The 18,889-nt window shown below is 34.2% G+C and overlaps 1 protein-coding gene across 6 annotated transcripts in view; it reads left to right on the top strand.

Moving 5' to 3' along the window:
• LOC107149531 (EGF-like and EMI domain-containing protein 1) overlaps positions 1-18,889 on the top strand; it is a 613,012-nt gene that overhangs the window by 483,052 nt on the left and 111,071 nt on the right. For all 6 annotated transcript variants that reach the window (XM_048814351.1, XM_048814354.1, XM_048814352.1 and 3 more), the window contains one exon: positions 18,038-18,157. In XM_048814351.1, coding sequence (XP_048670308.1) covers positions 18,038-18,157 — 120 coding nt within the window. The remainder of the gene's footprint in view (positions 1-18,037; positions 18,158-18,889) is intronic.

Genomic DNA, 18,889 nt, shown 5'->3' with positions numbered 1-18,889 from the left:
GTAAGATGTCACTGTATCTTCTTACAGGAAAATGCACATTGTTCAAACAAGCTGTGCTTTGTTAAACATGGATATCTCCACCCTTTGAATAGAATCACTGGCTAAGGCCTTTTTGAAAGTCAGGAATAAGAATCCAGATATAGGTGAAATCTCTCTACTAGTGAAATACCTAAGCAAATACACTGGGGCCTATGGGGATATGCATTTTGTTCCACAAGAGTGTTCCACGAGTGTATTAGGAGGTAGACAGATCAGAGATCAGATCTGAGGTCAGAATTAGGTAGATCCTTTCCAAAGCATCAGTAATCCTTTTGTCTTTAACTTTGAAAAAAATCTGTTCACTGGAAAACATAAGAAAATATTATATAGAATCTTTTAGGAAAAAAAAATTGGGGGCTTACTCTTAAACTTTGTGTCACTGATCATAGGAAAATAACATTTAACTGCTTTAGGGTATATTTGCATATATTCTAAAAGAGGTTTTCCTCAAACTTTCAGAGATATAAATTGGCTATAATAGTTTGCAAAGTAGATGAATGGTTCATTCGATCATTCAAGAATCCCTCTCCAGCTTTTTGTGCAATATATCCTATGATAACTCTGGGTTAGTGGGGAGTGGCGAGAGGTGGAGGGTCACTGGGGGTGCACTCTTGACAATTATATCTGCTCCCTCTGGCTCCTCCCCCTCTCTCTGCTTCCTGACTAGCCCTCCTCCTCTGTGCTCATTGACCACAATGTTCTCCCTCACCTCAGGCTCAGAGCAATGGAATCAGCTGATCATGGACTAAACATCTGAAGCTGTGAGCCCAAATAAACTTTTCCTCTTCTGAGTTGTTTGTGTCAGATATTTGGTCACAGTGATGCGAAGCTGAATAACACACCATGTTGTGTAATAACTCTGCAGAACTTACTCTATCTAACTGAAATTTTATGCCCTTTAACTTACATCTTCCCCTTTCTCCCTTGCACCTTCCTCCAGGTCCCCTGGCAAAGATCACTCTACTCTCTGGTTCTAAGAATTCTACATTTCTAGATTGCACATAAAGGTAGTATAATTTAATATTTGTCTTTCTGTGCCTGGCAGTCCTAACACCTGGGTTCACAGGATAATCCCAAGACTCCATTGAGAACAGGCCTGTCAACTGAGACTCTAAGGCAAGTACTGGAGCTTGGGTTCACAGGGTTGTACCAGGAGCCAAGGTGCACAGGGGTTACCTGGCAATAGAACGCTATTTGAGTCTGAGTCAACAAGGTCTGGCTTGACATTTGGATAGTGCTGGTGCCTCCTTCCACAATGACAGACCTAGTCCTGAGTCTGTGGGACTGGCATAAAGCTAAAGTACAGTGAGCCTCGCTTGGTATCTGGCTTACCAGGGCAGACCTGGAGCCTAAGTCCGTAGGGTCCATGTAAGCACTTTGGCCAATCTGGATCTTGATGAGGAGGGTAATCCTGGCACTCTCTGGACTGCAAGGACCAGCCTGATGCTAAGTTCTACTGTAATGAGCCTGGACGCTGGGTGATCTGGAGCTTAGGGTTCCAGGATAGGGCTGGAGCCTGGGTTTGTGGATGCCAGCCTGGGGTCTGGGACTGCTGGTAAAGGTCGGAAGCTTAGGGCCATGGGGCCATCCAGGAGCCTGGGGTCCCAGGGTCCAACCTAGAATTGGGATAAACATGTAGGCTTTGTCAGGTCTAAAGCCTGGGACCATAGGATTTGGCCTGGTCCTGGGTTTCGCTGGGAAGAACTAGTGATGATATCCATGGCAAAATTATGAGACTAATTCATTCTCCTTCACTTGTGCAGAAGGTATCTCTCTCCATACTGTCAGAGGGTATCATCCTCTTTTGCTGTCAGGACATAGAGTAAGGTGATATGGGCAATGCAAAACTGTCCTTCCTACTAACTCAGAGCATCTTTCTTATTTCTGTCCTACAATCAAATGCTATAATCTCACACCTTGATTTTTTTAGCTCTTGTGAAGGTGTTTTCATGTGTGACTGGTTGTTCAAATTGATGTTTCTTTGAGCCTACAACTACTGGAAAATCTTACATTGCTATCTTGGTGATGTCATTTTCCAATTTTTTAATCTTATATATTTTATCCCATAGTTCTTACCTAAAGAAATAGTTAGAATTTGGGAATACATAAAATAAAATGATTTTTTTAACTTAAGCATCTTCCAAAATTGTGACTAATAATTTAGTCCTTAAAGTGATTTCTAGCCAGGTTTGAGATGTTCAAGATAAATTGCAATGCATTACTTTAAACTAATGTTAAACTAATGTATTTAGTGAAATCCTTGCCAAGTCATCTGTCCAAATTGCCTTCTTATTTATATTATCCAAGTCATGTAGGAAGTGCAAAGGAAACAACAGTTTCTTTTGAATTTAAAAATGCATTAACTGTGTGTAAGTGTGAAAGCTATGGAGTGATTTAAGAATGCAGTGAGTGGCCTTCTATGTGACTTAAGAATTACCATTGTGGAATAGGCATTTTCTTAATAAAATATGTGTATTTAAGATAATATAATAAAAAGAGATTATTGAACCCAGAACACCTGGGAATTTTACTTAAAACCCTACTACTTCTCTGTTTATAATCTTTAATGACTTCTATTGCATTCATTACAAAATCATTACCTTGAGCCGTAATATCTGACATATGCAGCTAAAGAGGTTTCATTTTTGTTCATTGAACATGTGCTACAGTTTGGATGTGGTTTGGATATGTTGGAGTGAGTTCTCCAAGTGTTTATATATGTTGAAACGTGGTCCTGAGTATGGCAGTGTTGGGAGGGAGGAAGACATTTAGAGGTGGGACCTAATCAGTGGCAAAATTAGATCATTTGGAGTATCACCCTCAGGAATGGATTAATATGGGATTGATGGAATTAGTTCTAGAGTGATCAGTTACAAAAATGCAAGCCTGACCTTGAATCTCTGGCTTCCTGTCTTGTCATGTGCTATCTTCCACATGTGTACTTTGACCATCACAATGCCATCTGCCACAAGGTCCTCAGTAGAGGATGACCCAATGGGGCCACACAGTTTTTAAATTTCAGCTTCCAAAACTGTCAGTTAAATAAAATTGTTCTCTTTATGCACAACTTAGCCTTGGGCATTTTGTGACAGCAACAGAAAACAGACTATGACAATAAGCTAAGCCTATCCTATCTTAGTGTCTCTAGACATTTGCCCACAGTTTTTCTTTTGAGAGGGAAGCTTTATTCCCTTCTTCTTGAAGGCTTTATGCTCTAGCTACTGTTTGTACATCTTCCTATTTCTTTTTTTATCAGTCACAATAAACTGTGATGATTTTTTTTCTTACTGGTTTACTCAGGTACTGTTTATCTCACACACTAATTAGATGCTCTAAGAGGGCAGGGAGATGATCCTATTCAATACAATGTGCCTAAAGTCTGTCACGTTGCGTCTATTGAGTGTAATTCAAAACAACATTTGATTTGTCTAGCAACTGCCAAACCAATATCTGAAATCAGATTTCTGACAGCTAAATCCTCTTTCCATTAAACCAGAGTATCACGTATCTTCTTTGTAGGTTGAACCATATATTGGTATATCAAGGTATAGGAATGAGTATTATGGCTGCCTTTAAGGAATTATAACTTATTCAAAAGTACAGAATGTGCTGCTTCTTAAAGTTTAAGATAGAAAAGGTAGTAAAAGAATTAAATGTATGTCTTCAATCATTATTTCTCATATCTGCTCAATGAAAGATTTGTTAATTGGATAGTTTATAGTAAAGCTATCATAGTCATATTTGTGTGCAAAGTTAGTATCTCATCATTTTTGGGTGACCATAATGCATTCCATATTAAAGGTTCTGAGACATTCACAGAGAACAGTTTTTTTTTCTCATTCACAAGCTTTTTTTGATGTTGGAACTTTTATCATACAGTATTTATTAATATCCCCCAAAAGTACTATTGTAAGGGATCCAATTTGAGAAAAGCAGGCTCCTTTCAATCATGAGAGTGGTCACTGAGAACAATGGAGAAAGGTATCCTTGCAGGGAGGTTGTAGCTAGAATTCAGTCTTGGAAAAAGAACAGATCTTAGTCAATCAGATAGTGAGGACAATGACTAACCAGTAGAATATAAAATAGGTTATGACAACTGTTTTCTTTAGAAATAAATTAAGAAGCATGTCATTTATTCACATTGCCATTTAAAACATTAATGTTCATTTATTGAGTATATTTGAGTGTCTTTAGAATAGAAAAATAAATAAGACATGGTACTTGCCCTGAATGAGGCCACAAAATTCACTGGAACATGTGGAAAGAATGATATATATCAATTGCTCTGATTTAATGTAAATCACAGGCAATCAAACAAAAATAGCCCTTACTTTTTATTATTGTTGTTTACCTTTTGGATTCAACTTTTTACTAGTATAATTTATATTCAACAAAGTACAATAATTTTTAATTTTATATATTAAAAGATATATACAATGTAACTATCACCACAATAAAGATGAACATTTCTATCACCTCCAAAGTTTACTTTATGAAATTTTTTTCATACAATCTTTATACTGTCAATCCCAGTAATCAATGATCTGCTGTGTGTCACTATAGATTAGATGTGTATATTCTGGAGTATCAGATAAATAGTATAATTCTCTATGTGATTATTTGTGTCTGGTTTCTTTTGCTCAGCAGAAATTTCTTTCAAAATTCATCTAGGTTTCTGCACATATTAGTAGTTCCTGCCTTTTATTACTAAACAACATTTTATTACAGAGTAAATAAGCAAGAGTAGAATATATGGTAAGTAAGTATTTATCCTTATGAAATAGTGCCAAATTATCCTCTAGAGTTGACCAACTTTAAATTTCCTCCCAGTGTACAAGGGTTGAAGGAGCTCTATCCCACTGCCAAAGCTTAGAATTATTAGTCAAGATGTTATGTGGAGTTTCTGCATCTGTGTTAATTCAGATTATTTTCTATAATTCAATGTTTTGCAATGTGTATCTGGTTTAGTTCAGTAGGCTTAATAAAGGAACTTGAAAGGCATTGCTTCCCAACTATTTTCTATAAGAGTGTGTGTGGGATTAGAATAATTTTTAAGTGTTTAAGACAATTTACCAGTGAAGACATTATGATCAAGTATTTTCCTTGGGAAAAAATCATTTTGGAATTCCATTTTTAAAAAAGAAATAAAGCTCCTTTTAAAGGGTTTCATTACTTCTTGAGTCAGTCTTGATAAATTATATTAAATTATTCTTTGAAAGGTATTTGCCTATTTTATATAAATATTCAGACAAAGTCATGTAAAATTATTCATAATGTTATATTTTTATCAGTTTAACTATATCTTTGACAATTTCATTGATGCTTTTAAAATAATCTTTGATTTTATTTATGATTTTAGTTTTTTTTCACTGATTTCACTCATATTTATTACTTTTTAATTTTTTATTCTAATTTGTTATATATGACAGTGGAATGCATTACATTATGTTACATATGTGTATAAATTACATATGTGTAATTCATATTATGCATATAGAGCACAATTTTTTATCTCTGGTTGTCTTCATAGATGTACTTTAGATAATGATGTCCATCACATTCCACCATCATTTCTAACCCCATTTCTAACCCCCACTCCCTTTCCCTCCCACCCCTCTGCCCTATCTGTTCCTCTATTCCTCCCATGCTCCCCCACCCAACCCCATTATGAATCAGCCTCCTTATATCAGAGAAAACATTCAGCTCGGCCTTTGGTTTTGGGGGATTGGCTAATTTCACTTAGCATTATATTCTCCAGCTTCATCCATTTACCTTCAAATGTCATGATTTTATTCTCTTTTAATGCTGAGTAATATTCCATTGTGTATATACATCACATTTTCTTTATCCATTCATCTACTGAAGGGCATCTAGGTTGGTTCCACAGTTTAGCTATCGTAATATATTTGCCATAAAGCAACTCTTAATAAATACAAAAAAGTAGAGATACTACCCTGCATTCTATCAGATCATAATGGAGTGAAATTAGAAATCAATGATAAAATAAAAATTAAAAACTACACAATGGAATATTACTCAACACAAAAAAAATAATAAGATCATGGCATTTGCAGGGAACTGGATGGCATTAGAACAGATTATGCTAGGTGAAGTTAGCCAATCCCCCCCAAAAAACAAATGCCGAATATCTTCTCTGATATAAGGTGGGGGGTGACTCAAAATGGGGTAGGGAGGAAGAGCATGGAAAGAAGATTACCTCTAGATAGGGAAGAGAGGCGGGAGGGAATGGGAGGGAGAAGGGGAATTGCATGGATGGTGGAAGGAACAATTTCATCATAACATAGATGAAATTGTTCATTGTTATATAAAATACATGTATGAAGATGTGAGAGGAAAAAAATAGCCTTACCTTAGATCAGGTAGAGAGAAGTGAGGGGAGGGGAGGAGAGGGGATGGGGGGATAGGAAGGATAGTAGAATGAAACAGACATCATTATTACTGTGTGTATAGATGTGACTGCATGACCAATATGATTCTGCAACCTGTATACTCAGAAAAATGAGAAATTATATCCCATCTGATTCAAATGTATGATATATCAAAGTCATTGTACTGTCATGTGTAACTAATTAAAACAAATTAAAAAACTAAAAAATTTAAAAAACACTACTCCAACACCTGGAGATAAAATAATATGCTTTTGAATAAACAATGGTTTGCAAAAGATATCAAGGAAGAGATTTAAAAATTCATATTTATTACTTTTTATTAATTTTGAGTTAATTTGTTTCTTTATCTGTAGTTTCTAAATTCCAGCTTCATTTATATTCTTATGTAAGTACTTAAACTGATACATTTCCTAACACTATGTTTTTCCCCTGTGCATTTTGATAAATATTTCTTTGCTTATAATTATTTCCTAATTTCCCCTGGAAAGATTGAGTCATGGAAAACAGAATTCTGTTATTTAATTTCTTAGCATTAGGGGAATTTTCAGATGTTATTTTGATTTCATGTTCTAGTTAAATTCCCTTTTTTTTCAAAATATATTTCTTATAACTATAATGATTTATATTTATTAAGATTTTATTTTTTTACTCAGAATATGGAGTATCTTGTTCAATGTTCTATTTGCACTTGAAAATGTATGTTCTGCAATTGTTGACTAACATTGCTATAAATATCAATTAATTTATAGTTATTTAAGCTATGCCTATATGCTTACTATTATTCTGTCATTTTTTTATTGATTAAAGGTAGAGGATTGTTGAAATATCCAACTATTTATATGAGTTTGTATACTTCTCCTCATAACATAGATGAAATTGTTCAATTCCTTGAAAGACACAGTCTGCCAAAACTCATACAAGAAGAAATATAGACTCTGAAGTCTTATATCAAGTAACAAAATTGAATCAATTCTTAATAATCTTCCAAAATAGAAACAACTAGACAAGATCACTAGTAGACTCTAACAAATACATAAGTAATAAGTTAAAAAAAAAAATTTGGTATTTTTCAAAAGGGAGAATCAGAAGAAATACTTCCTAATTCATTTTACAATGTCAGAATCACCCTAATACCCAAATCAAAGTAAAAGACGTTACCAGAAAAGAAAATTAGACAAAACCAGTATTTCTCATAAACAAAACTCCTCTACAAAATAGAAGTAAATTAAATTCAACAGTGACTACAAGAAGACACTAGGACCAAGTGGGATTTAGCTCAGATATAAAAGATTGATTCAGTATTTTAAAATCAATTAATGTAATCATCACAAAAAAATAAATCTGGGTTCCATCCCCAGCACCACACACATACACACACACACATACACAAACATACATTGAAACTCCTATATGAAAACATAGGAGAAAATCTAGAAAGTCTAGATCATCTCAGGTTTGTTAGTCAATTTTTAGATTGAACACCAAGTACATGCTCCAGAAATAATTAATAAATTGGATTTCATTCAAATTAAGATTTTCTGTTTTATTAAAGACAATGTCAAGATCCTGAGAAGACAAGTCACAGAGAAGGAGAAAAAAATTACAAAAGACATATGATAATAGACTATTACTCAAAATATGAAAAGAACTCTTAAAGCTCAACAGTAAACACACACATACACACAATTAAAATAAGTGGTCCAAGGACCTTAACAGGCATTGGACCAAAGAAAATATACAGACAGCAAGTGAGCACGTGAAAACATGTTCCACATCATGGGTCATTAGGTAAACTCAGGTTAAAGTGTCAAGGAGATACCATCACATACTAATTAAAATTGTCAAAATCAAGAATGCTCATAGCACCAAAATTTTGTGAGGATGTGGAGCCACTGGAACTCTGATTCCTTATACAAAATAGTACAGACACTTTTGAAGATGCAGATTCTTACAAAAAGAGACATTTTTACTATACAGTCCAGCAGGAATGTGTATTAGAATTTGCCCGAAGAAATTGAAAATTTATATCCAGAGAAAAACCGGCACAGAGATGTTTATAGCAGCCTTAATCATAATTGTCAAAGCTTGGAAGCTACCAGGACATCTTTCAGTAGGTGAATATATAAGCTTTGCTACATCCAAACAATAGAATATTATTTAGTACTAAAAATAAATGGTCTATCAAGTTCTGAAAAATAAGAGATGCAGATACATATTGCTAAGTGAAAAAAATCCAGTCTCTGTGAAAAAAGAATTCACATCATCTCCCAATAACCTCTGCCCCTAGGGTGCTATAGCCAAAAGCCACCTTGAGATAACTGAGTTTGGACTGCTGTAGCAGTCAGACACCCCTGTGTGTTCCCATATCTGAGACCCAACAGACATTCTACTGCATTGGCTCAGTGGGTAGCAGACTCATAATCCAGGCTTGACTAGGTGTGGCAGGGGCGTGGCTGGGGGGGCAGTAGTCTAATGCAAACCCACTGATGATGCCACACAGTGGAAAATGTATGCTTCAATGTGGAGAATGTTTGAGATTGCTGCCTCCAAAAACCAGGGAATCAGGGAGCTTGCCCTTTGAGACTAGGGACGCAACAAGTCATGTGTGATTTCACATGAGTTTCAGGACTAAAGGTAATTATCCAGTTGATTTCCACCAATCCTCTCTCCATGTTGCAGATGGACACCTGTCACTAACAAGTCATAGAGAGAACTCTGAATTTCTGCTGTTTCCTTGCCCACAGAGGCATGCTGGGAAGTCTTCAGCCACATCACCATGGCTCCAATTGTAGCCCTAAGTGTTCATAATCTAAGAAGATCTGGAGAGAAACCACTTAGTGTTGGCCATGTTATGCTCTTGCTTGAACCTATAAGCACTTCAGCTCCAGCCACGACCCACTCCTACTCAATCCCTGAAGGGCACTACAACTGAAAAAAAAAATCAGGGGAAGAAAAGTCATCCATCACTCCATAACCAGGCCTGCCCAGCTCAGGGATTTTGAGGTGGGAAGGCTTGTCCATGGTAGCAACAAAGAGGAATAACACAACTTTTGTTACTACTGAAACCTATATGGCCCCCCTGATTCAGCTGGCCCCACATTTGTCTAATCATGCACTACTGATAAGAATGAGTAGAAATGTCACAGAGGGGACTCTATGATTCCATGAAAAGCATTTGTACCCACAGCAGTATCTGATTTGAAGACAAATGCTTCAGACCCCTGACCTGTACTGGAGTAGCCAATGCCACAGTTCCATTCAAGTGGCACAGCCAATATTAACAGTACATGAGGAACCCCCATCACCTGACAGGGGCCACCCCACTTCTATATAGGAGAAACCACACAGAGTACACTCTCTTGTGTTTGCAAATATCTACTGGAGTACTCCCATTTTTACACAATGAATAGAAACAGTGGGTCTAACTTTAATATGGTACAAACTGTGCCTAAACTGACTAATTATAGCTAAAGGAGCTACAGGTAGATTATATTAGGGCACTCGAGCTGGAAATAAACTTTACATTGCCTAATAAATTAATACCCCAAAACATCTTCAGGAGAAAGCCACTTACTAAGAAAGCCAACCCACAAAAATGGTAAGGTATCCATTTCACCAAATGTGCAAACATTAATGAAGAAATACAAGAGATGTGAAAAATAAGGAAATATGACACTGCTGAAAGATCAAAACTCTCTAAGTAATAGATTCCTAAAATATTCAAGTGGATGAAATGACTAGTAAATAACTCAAAAGATGTATTTTAAAAAACTCAATAAATTCCAAAAGAATGCAGATAAACAGTTAAATAAAATTAGAAAGACAATGCAGGATATAAATGAAACATAACAAAGATATTCTGAAAAAAAAAAACCCAATTCAAAATCTTGGAACTGAAGAGCCTAATGAGTCAGACTTTTAAGAAAAAGTATTGAAAGCCTCAACAACAGAATAGACAAAGTAAATCAAAATATCAGAACTTGAAGACAGGTATTTCAAAATACCATAATTAGACAAAAATAAGGGGAAAATAAGAATAAAGAGAGTATGCAAGATATTTGGAACATTATTAAAAAATTAAATGTTCATATCATTGGCATACCTAAAAGGGAAAAGTAAAGATTAAGGGCATAGAATACCTATTCAATGGAATAATAGCAGAAAACTACTCCAATCTTGGAAAAGATATTGACATTCAGATACAGAAACTCAATGGAACCCAATGTAGACATAACCAGAAAAAATCCTCACTGCTAGATATTATAGTCAAAATGTCAAGTCTACAGGACAAAGAAGTACTTTAAAATATGTAAGAAAAAAACTGCGAAATCATATTTAAGGGCAACCCTATTAGATCAATACCAGAGTTCTCAGAAAAAAAAAAAAAAAACCTTCAAGCTAGGAAGGCAAGAAACAATATATTTCAAGTCTTAAAGAAAATAATTGCCAACCAAACATATTATACCCAACAAGTCTACCCTACTGAATCAAAGAAGAAATAAAGACCTTCCAAGGTAAATAAATGATAAGGAAATTTAAGACTACCAGACCAGCACTACAAAAGATGATTTTAATGCAGTCCTACAAAGAAAAGGAGAAAAAAAAATAACTACCATTATGAAATTATGTGAATATATGAATCCCATTAGAAGAGGAGGTATACACATGAGAAATTTTAAAAAAGAATAAAACATCAAATATTATCAATATATTAAACCATTAAAGTTCAAAGATGAATGAGAGGAAAAATGAACAAAAAAATATTAAAAAACAACTAGAAGAAAATCAACAAAATACAGGTCCAATTCCAATAACTCTGAATGTAAATGCTGTTGATTATCCAGTTAAAATATTAAAATATTCAGATTGGCTGAATAGAGTAAAACACAAAACCCAATAGTGTGCTGCCAATAAGCAACTGATTATAGGCACAGATTGAAAGTGAAAGTATGGAAAATGAATTTCCAATCACATGGAATTGAAAATTAATCAGAAGTAGCTACATTTATACTTTAAAAAATAGGCTTTAAGACAAAAGTAGTATGAAGAGACAAGGATGCCACCATATAATGATCAAGGAATCAATTTACAGAGAAGAAATGACAATTATAAATCAATATGGACCTAATATTGGAACACCCAATTTTATAAGCCAAACAATATTATACCTAAAGGGCAAGATAAGTTCCAATACAATAATATTGGGAGATTTCAATACTCCATTCTCACCAGACAAAGAAGAATTCAACAAAGAAACATCAGTGTTAAACTACACTACATCTACAGAACATGTTGTACAAAAGCTGTACAATATACATTCTTTTCATTAGCACATGGAACTTTCTTTAGAATGGACCATATATTAAGCCACAAATCAAGTCTTAATGAATTTTAAAAAATTATAAACATGTCCTATATCTTTTCTGATCACATAGAATGAAACTAGAAATCAACAGCAAGAGAAACTTGAGAAAGTTTATAGTAATGTGTGAAGACTGACCAACACAATTTTGAATGACAGTGAGTCATTGAGGAAATCATAATGGGAGTTTAAAAATTACTTAAAACAAATGAAAATGGAAACAAAACATACCAAAACCTGTGAAATACAGAAAAAAAAACAGTATTAAGAAAGAGAAAAGTTTATAGCAATGAATGCTACATTTAAAGAAAGAAAAAGAAAAAAAAAGGGTCTTAAATTTAAAAAAAACCCTAGCATCTCAAGGTCTTAGAAAATCAAGAATAAATTTGTAAAAGGGAAAAAAATAAAATTACTAAATGGAAATAAATATATAAAGATCAGAGCAGAAATAAATAGGGTCTAAAAGTGATACAAAAGAACAATGAAATAAAGAGTTGGCTCTTTGGAAAGAGAAGCAAAACTGACAAATCTTTAGAGAGGCGAGAGAGAGACAGAGAGAAAGAGAGAGAGAGAGAGAGAAAGGAGAAAGAGAGGACTCAAATAGATAAAATTAAAGAAAAAGGAGACATAACTACTAATATCACAGAAATTCAAACGATATTTGGGAATTATTTTGAAAAAATTTTATGTAACAAATTGGAAAATCTGGAAGAACTTGACAAATTTCTGGAGACATGTGACCTAGCATAATTAAATTAAGAGGATTTAAACAAAACCTGAATAGACAAATGAAAGCAATGAAACTGAATTAGTAACAAAAAAGTATCCCAATTAAAAAAAAGCCCAGGATCAGATGGTGTCACTGCTGAATTTCTCAAACATTTAAAGAAGAACTAACACCAATATTTTCTAAACTATTCATGACTCCTATTCAAAATAATGCTAGAAAATTTTAGGTAGAACAACTAGGCAAGAAAAACAAAATAAAAGGCATCCAAATAGCAAAGAAAGAAGTCAAAAGTATCCCTGTTTGTAAATGATATGATTCTACACACACACAGATTTCACCAACAGCCTCTTAGAACTAATAAGTGAATTCATTAAATTAGCAGAACAGAAAATCAATATGCAAAATGAACAGCTTTTTTATATGCTAATAATTTTCTGAGAAAGATATAGTAAAAGGAATTCCATTCACAATAACCACAAAAATAAAATAAAATACACAGGAATAAACTTAACTGAGAAAGTGAAAACTACAGTAAATATTACAAAATACTGAAGAAAGAAATTGAAAGACATGAAAAGGTGGAAAAACCTCCTGTGTTTATATATTGAGAAAATTAATATTGTTAAATTGGCTATATTACAAAAAGCAATCTGCAGATTCAGTGCAATCCCCATGAAAACACCAATGACATTCTTCACAGAACTACAAAAAAATCCTAAAATTCATATGGAAGCACAAAAGACTCCAAAGAGTCAAAGCAATCTTAAGCAAAAAGAGCAAAGCGAGAGGCATCACAATACCTGATTTCAAGACATACTACAGAGCCGTAGTAATAAAACCAGCATGGTATTGGCATAAAAATGAACACATAGACTGAAGGAACAGAATAGAGAACCACAGAATAAATCCACACAACTACATCCAACTGATTCTCAACAAAGCTGCCAAAAACTTTCCACAGGACAAAAGACAATCTCTTCAACAAATGGTGCTGGATATCCACATACAGAAGATTAAAACCTGACCTTCTATATCTCACCCTGTAAAAATTGCAATTAAAAATGGATCAAGAACCTTAATATAAGACCTTAAACTAATTAAGAAAAACATAAAGGAAACACTTCAAAATGTGGGCACAAATAATAATTTTTTTCGAGAGGATTTCAGAAGTAGAGAAAACAAAAGCAAAAATCAGAGATATACTTCAGTGGTATAATGGTCGCCTCACATGTGAGAGAGGCCCTGAGTTCAATTCTTAGTCCTGAAACAAACAAACAAAAGTATTAAAATGGCTAGATGATCTGACTAGATACTTCTCAAAAGAAGTAAGATGAATGGCCAATAAATATGTGAAAAAGGTTCAATATCATAAGCAATCAAGGAAATGCAAATAAAAACTATAGCAAGGTACCAGCACACTCCAATTAATTTTTTTTTTAATTTCAGCAAGGATGTAAAGTTTACAAAAAAAAAAATGCTTGTACACTGTTGGTGAGAATTTAAATTAGTACAATACTATGGAAGTCACATGTAGATTCTTTAAAGACTACAAATAGATCTACCATATAATGCAGCTATCATATACCTGGGTATATACTTGAAGGAAAGGAAGTCAGCCTATAAAAGAGACATGCCCATATTTACTGGGTTCAATTCACAATAGCTAAGTAATTTTAGCTAGAACAATTAGGTGCCTACCAACAGATGTAAAACTCAGATATATACAAAATGGTGTATTGTTCAGCCATAAAGAAGAATGAAATCCTCTCATTTGCAGCAAAATGGATGGAACTGGAGGACATATCAAGAAAATAAATCAGACACAGAAAGACAAGTATCACAAAAGACATGCTCTTTCATGAAAATGGAAACTGAAAACAAAAATTACCTAAAAGAAAGAGAGGGATTACTGTGAAATGGGAAGAACGCCTGTAGAGTATAAGGAATGAGAATAGAAAAAGGGTGGATTGACATGATCAAAGCATGATGTAAATGCATGGATGTAAATATCACAATGAATCCCACTAATTTGTACAATTAATGTATGTTGATAATAATAATTAATACAAAGAAAAAAGCCACTACGAAAAAGCTACATAGTATGTGATTCAAGCTACATTACATTCTTCAAAAGACAAAATTGTGGCAATAATAAAAAGATCAGTGGTTGCCCGGAATTGCTGTGAGGAAAGGGATGAATAAGCAGAAGAAAAAGAATTTTTGTAGCAGTGAAAATTCTCTGTATGATATTATAATGGTAGATATATGCTTTATACATTTGTTCCACCCACAGGGTGTGTATTACCAAAGGTAAATGCTAAACTATGATGTGTTCATGCAGATTCACCAATTTAGAAAAATTGTCCCACTCTGGGCTGTGTATGTGTAGGAACATGGGTATGTATTAGCTTTCAATTGCTGTAATAAGTATCTGTGATAAATCAACTAAAAAAAAAAGGAAGAAATGCTTGCTTTGGCTCATAGTTTCTCAGGTTCCAGTCTTATGGGTCCTATTGCTTTGGGCCTGTGGCAAGGCAGCATATTATGGCAGGAGCATTTGGCTGAGGAAGTCACTCATGGTGGCTGGGAAGCAAAAGTGAGAGGAAGGGGTCAGGTTCCCAGTATTTCCTCTTCAAGGTCACACTTCAATGATCTAACTTCCCCCAACTAGGCCCCACCTCTTACAAGTCCTACCACTTCCCAATAGTGCCATTGACTTTATGCGTGCTCCTTTGGGAGACGCTTCAGTTCCAAACTGTAGCAGGGTATATAGAAAATCTCTGGACCTTCCTCTCAATTTCACTGTCATCCTAAAACTACATTTAAAAGGAATTTATTAAGGCAAGTTGTCATATTTCCAAATAACCAATGGATCAGAGGAGAACAATCATGAGGAAAATTAGCTAATACTTCCAGATGAGTCAAAATAAATATGCAGTATAACAAAACTTTGGGATGTAGCTAAGAGTAGTGATAGAGGGAAATTTATTGCTACCAGTGCCTGTAGTGGAAAAAGAAAAAGAATCTAAACCAATAACCCAACTCCCCACATCAAAATGATGGAGAAACAAGAACAAACTAAACCCAAAGCAAGTAAAAAGGAAGACAATAATAAAGATTAGTGTATAAACTAATGAAATAGAGAATAGGAAAACAACAGATAAAACAAAAACAAAAGTGTTTCATTGAAAAGATCAATAAAATTGATAAACTCCTAGCTAGACAGATGAAGAAAAATAAAGGGAAGACTTAAATTACTAAAACCAAGAATGAAAGCTGGATCCTGTTTACTGACCCCACAGAAATAAATAGTAGAATAAAGAAATGTTACAAACAACTTTATAACAACAAATTTAAATGAAATAGACAAATTCCAAGAATTATTGAAATTTACTTCTGAAGAAATAGAATATCTGATTAGACATATAATAAGTAAAGAGATTAAATTACTCATTTTCAAGCTTCCAGTAAGAAAAGTCCTGGGCAAGGACTTTTTCAATGGCGAATGACAATACACATTAAAAAAAAAAAACTAATACAAATTATTCACAAATGTTTCCAAAATATAGAAAAGGAGGAAACACTTCACATTCATACCATGATATCACCTTGATAACAAAACCAAGGATATTGCAAGAAAGAAATTGTAGACTGATATCCCCTATGAGTATAGATATGTAAATCCTCAACAAAATACAAAGAAATCAAATCCAACAACATATAGAAGTGTTATGCGGTATACCAAAGTGAGAATTATTTCAGGAAAAGAGATTAATAAAATATCTAAAAATTAATTATTGTAATAAACCATACAAGTAAAGGACAAAAACCTCGTGATCATATCAATAATGGGTGAAAAAAAGAATTTAAAATTTTTAATATTGTTTCACAATAAAATTACCTAACAAATTTGTAATAGAATGAAAATTCCTCATTCCAGTGAAGGGAGTTTATTTTAAAAAACATAGATATAATCATTCATAATAATTTTGTAATTGTGAAATAGCAAAAAAGCTTTCCTTCTAAGATAAGGAATAAGACAAGGTGTCAGCTCATTCATATGGTATGTCTATTCAGCATCGTTCTGAAGGTTTCAGCTAAAGCAATAAGGTAAGAACAAAATAAACAGCATCCAGTTTGGGAAGGAAGAAAAGCAAAATATTTTTTTCCACATAGCATATCATATTCTCTAGAGAAAGTTCTAATCACACTGTACCCAGTATATTTGTGCAATTAAATAGTAAAATAAAAAACAAAAAAAAATTCTTAAAAAGACAACCCTTAGAAGAACATTTAAAATCCCATTAACACTGATAAAGGAATTCAATAGAGCTGCAGAATACCAGATTGACACATTAAAATAAATTGAATTTCAATATACTATCAATGAACAATCCAGACATGAAATTGCAAAACAGTTCCGTTTACAACAGCATCAAAAATAATAAGACACATAGGAACAAATTTAACAAAGAAGTGCAAATGTACATACTGAAAACTATGAAATGTTGAAATAAATAAATAAATAATAATGTTGAAGGTCTAAATAAAAGGAAAAACATGCTCATACTTCAGAAGATATTGTTCAAATGGTAATACTCCCCAAATTCATCGACATTTCTCCTCAATACCTCTATATCCAAAAATTAAGAAGCAGTACAATGTATATTGTTCTGTATGTGTTATTTATATTTTCATAAAGCCTTGGCTTCACATGGAGCAGGCAGGGGCAGGAGTGGACATTCTGAGGTCCCATTCCAGCAGCCTGTAAGACAAGGCAAGGCTATATTCATAGATTCAGGCCAGAGTCACTAAACAAAAACTGACAAATAAGCTCTGTGCAGACTCCTGATAGGTCCTGTGGCTTCCCATTGCTTTGAATTTCCAGATAACATGACTAAGAATGATTAAAATAGGAGCAAGTGAAGCAGAGAAGGAGGCCAGCTGATTTAATTCCAGTGGAGGCATTTCAGCTTCTTCAGGGCTACCTGGACGCCTTCTAGAGCTAGGACTCTCCCTCCATCTCTCCAGACCTCAGTCTCCTGACCCCATGACTACTTGTTCAAAGGCAGCAGACCTAGTAGAAGAAATAGGCTTTACTTAAGGATAAGCCTGCTTACTCATAGAAACAGAAAAGGTGGAAAGAGCCAGAGGGAAGGTCAAGAGGTATCTGAAGGAGTCTCTGCTGGTTCTTCAATTCAGATACCAGAGAGCAGGAGGCATACTTTGTGGAAGGGTGACGATGAATTAATTCTTCTTTGGCCTTAATCTACATTTAGATTAGTCTGAGTTTGAGGTTCAGATCACAAAATGGGAATACTTTTGTTGAACAAGTTCCATGGGAAATGGGGAAATGTCTTTGCGGAGTCCTTTCCATCTTTCCGTGGGAAATCCAGGGGCTCTATGGCTGCTTGGTTCTTCTTTGACTGCCCTTCTACTCTGCTCATCTTTCTAAACTGAATGAATTGTAAACTCTCACTGCTTAATTGCTTTCAGAGATGGACCCCTGCATAGGTGGGAATGGATGTGCTCACATGTGTCAGAGTGAGAATGGCGTGGCCAGGTGTGCCTGCCACCCAGGGTACCAGCTGTCTGAAGACAAAAAGGCCTGTGCAGGTAGGAAGCGGAAGCTGATGGCTTAATTGTGTAATTGTTTGAAATTTTGTGGTAGCTCAGTTTTGAATAGGCAGAACAGCTAGGAGCAAAGGTGTTTTCATTTCTGCATAAAAGGGAACATTTAAATTCTTATTTGATCACTCTGAAAGGTATTTTTATAATGCTATAAAACTAAGTGAAATTCTTAGTTACAATTAAGAAAAAAGACCTTGTGTAGCTTCAGAATTAATGCTTTTTGTTTTCTGGTTTTTTTTTTTATTCTGAAATGACTTCTAGAATTAATATTTCAAAACCTTTCATAACCATACAGGGAGATTTTTATTATAGACTGCAGAAGGTGGGGATAACCTTTGAAAAGCAAGTGTGTGCAAATGAATGTTCTCAGAAGGTAGGAATAATTAAAATAAAAAAGAAAGAAACTCTGTAAATACAAGGTTACACATTTCTGTTTCTCAGAAATAGCAAAACAGTCATACTTCAATTCAAAGATGAAAGTGATAAATTATTCCATGACCAGGACTGATAAAGGAAATCATTCCTGTGGGACAGTCTTTGTTTTAATAACTTCTGAGAAATCGCAGAATCCTTCATTTTTATCATGACATTTTCGTGTAATGAGAAACAGCTTATTTAGATTAATTATGAAAATACAAAAATGTTTCCTGACTTACAGAACTGATAAACATTTTGTGAAATTGAAAAAATAATTAGACATAGAAATTAGTGTTAAGT

The sequence above is a fragment of the Marmota marmota genome, unplaced genomic scaffold (assembly GCF_001458135.2).
Source record: "Marmota marmota marmota unplaced genomic scaffold, marMar, whole genome shotgun sequence".
In the NCBI taxonomy this organism is placed as follows: Eukaryota; Metazoa; Chordata; class Mammalia; order Rodentia; family Sciuridae; genus Marmota; species Marmota marmota.
This window is presented reverse-complemented; position numbering and strand designations above follow the sequence as displayed.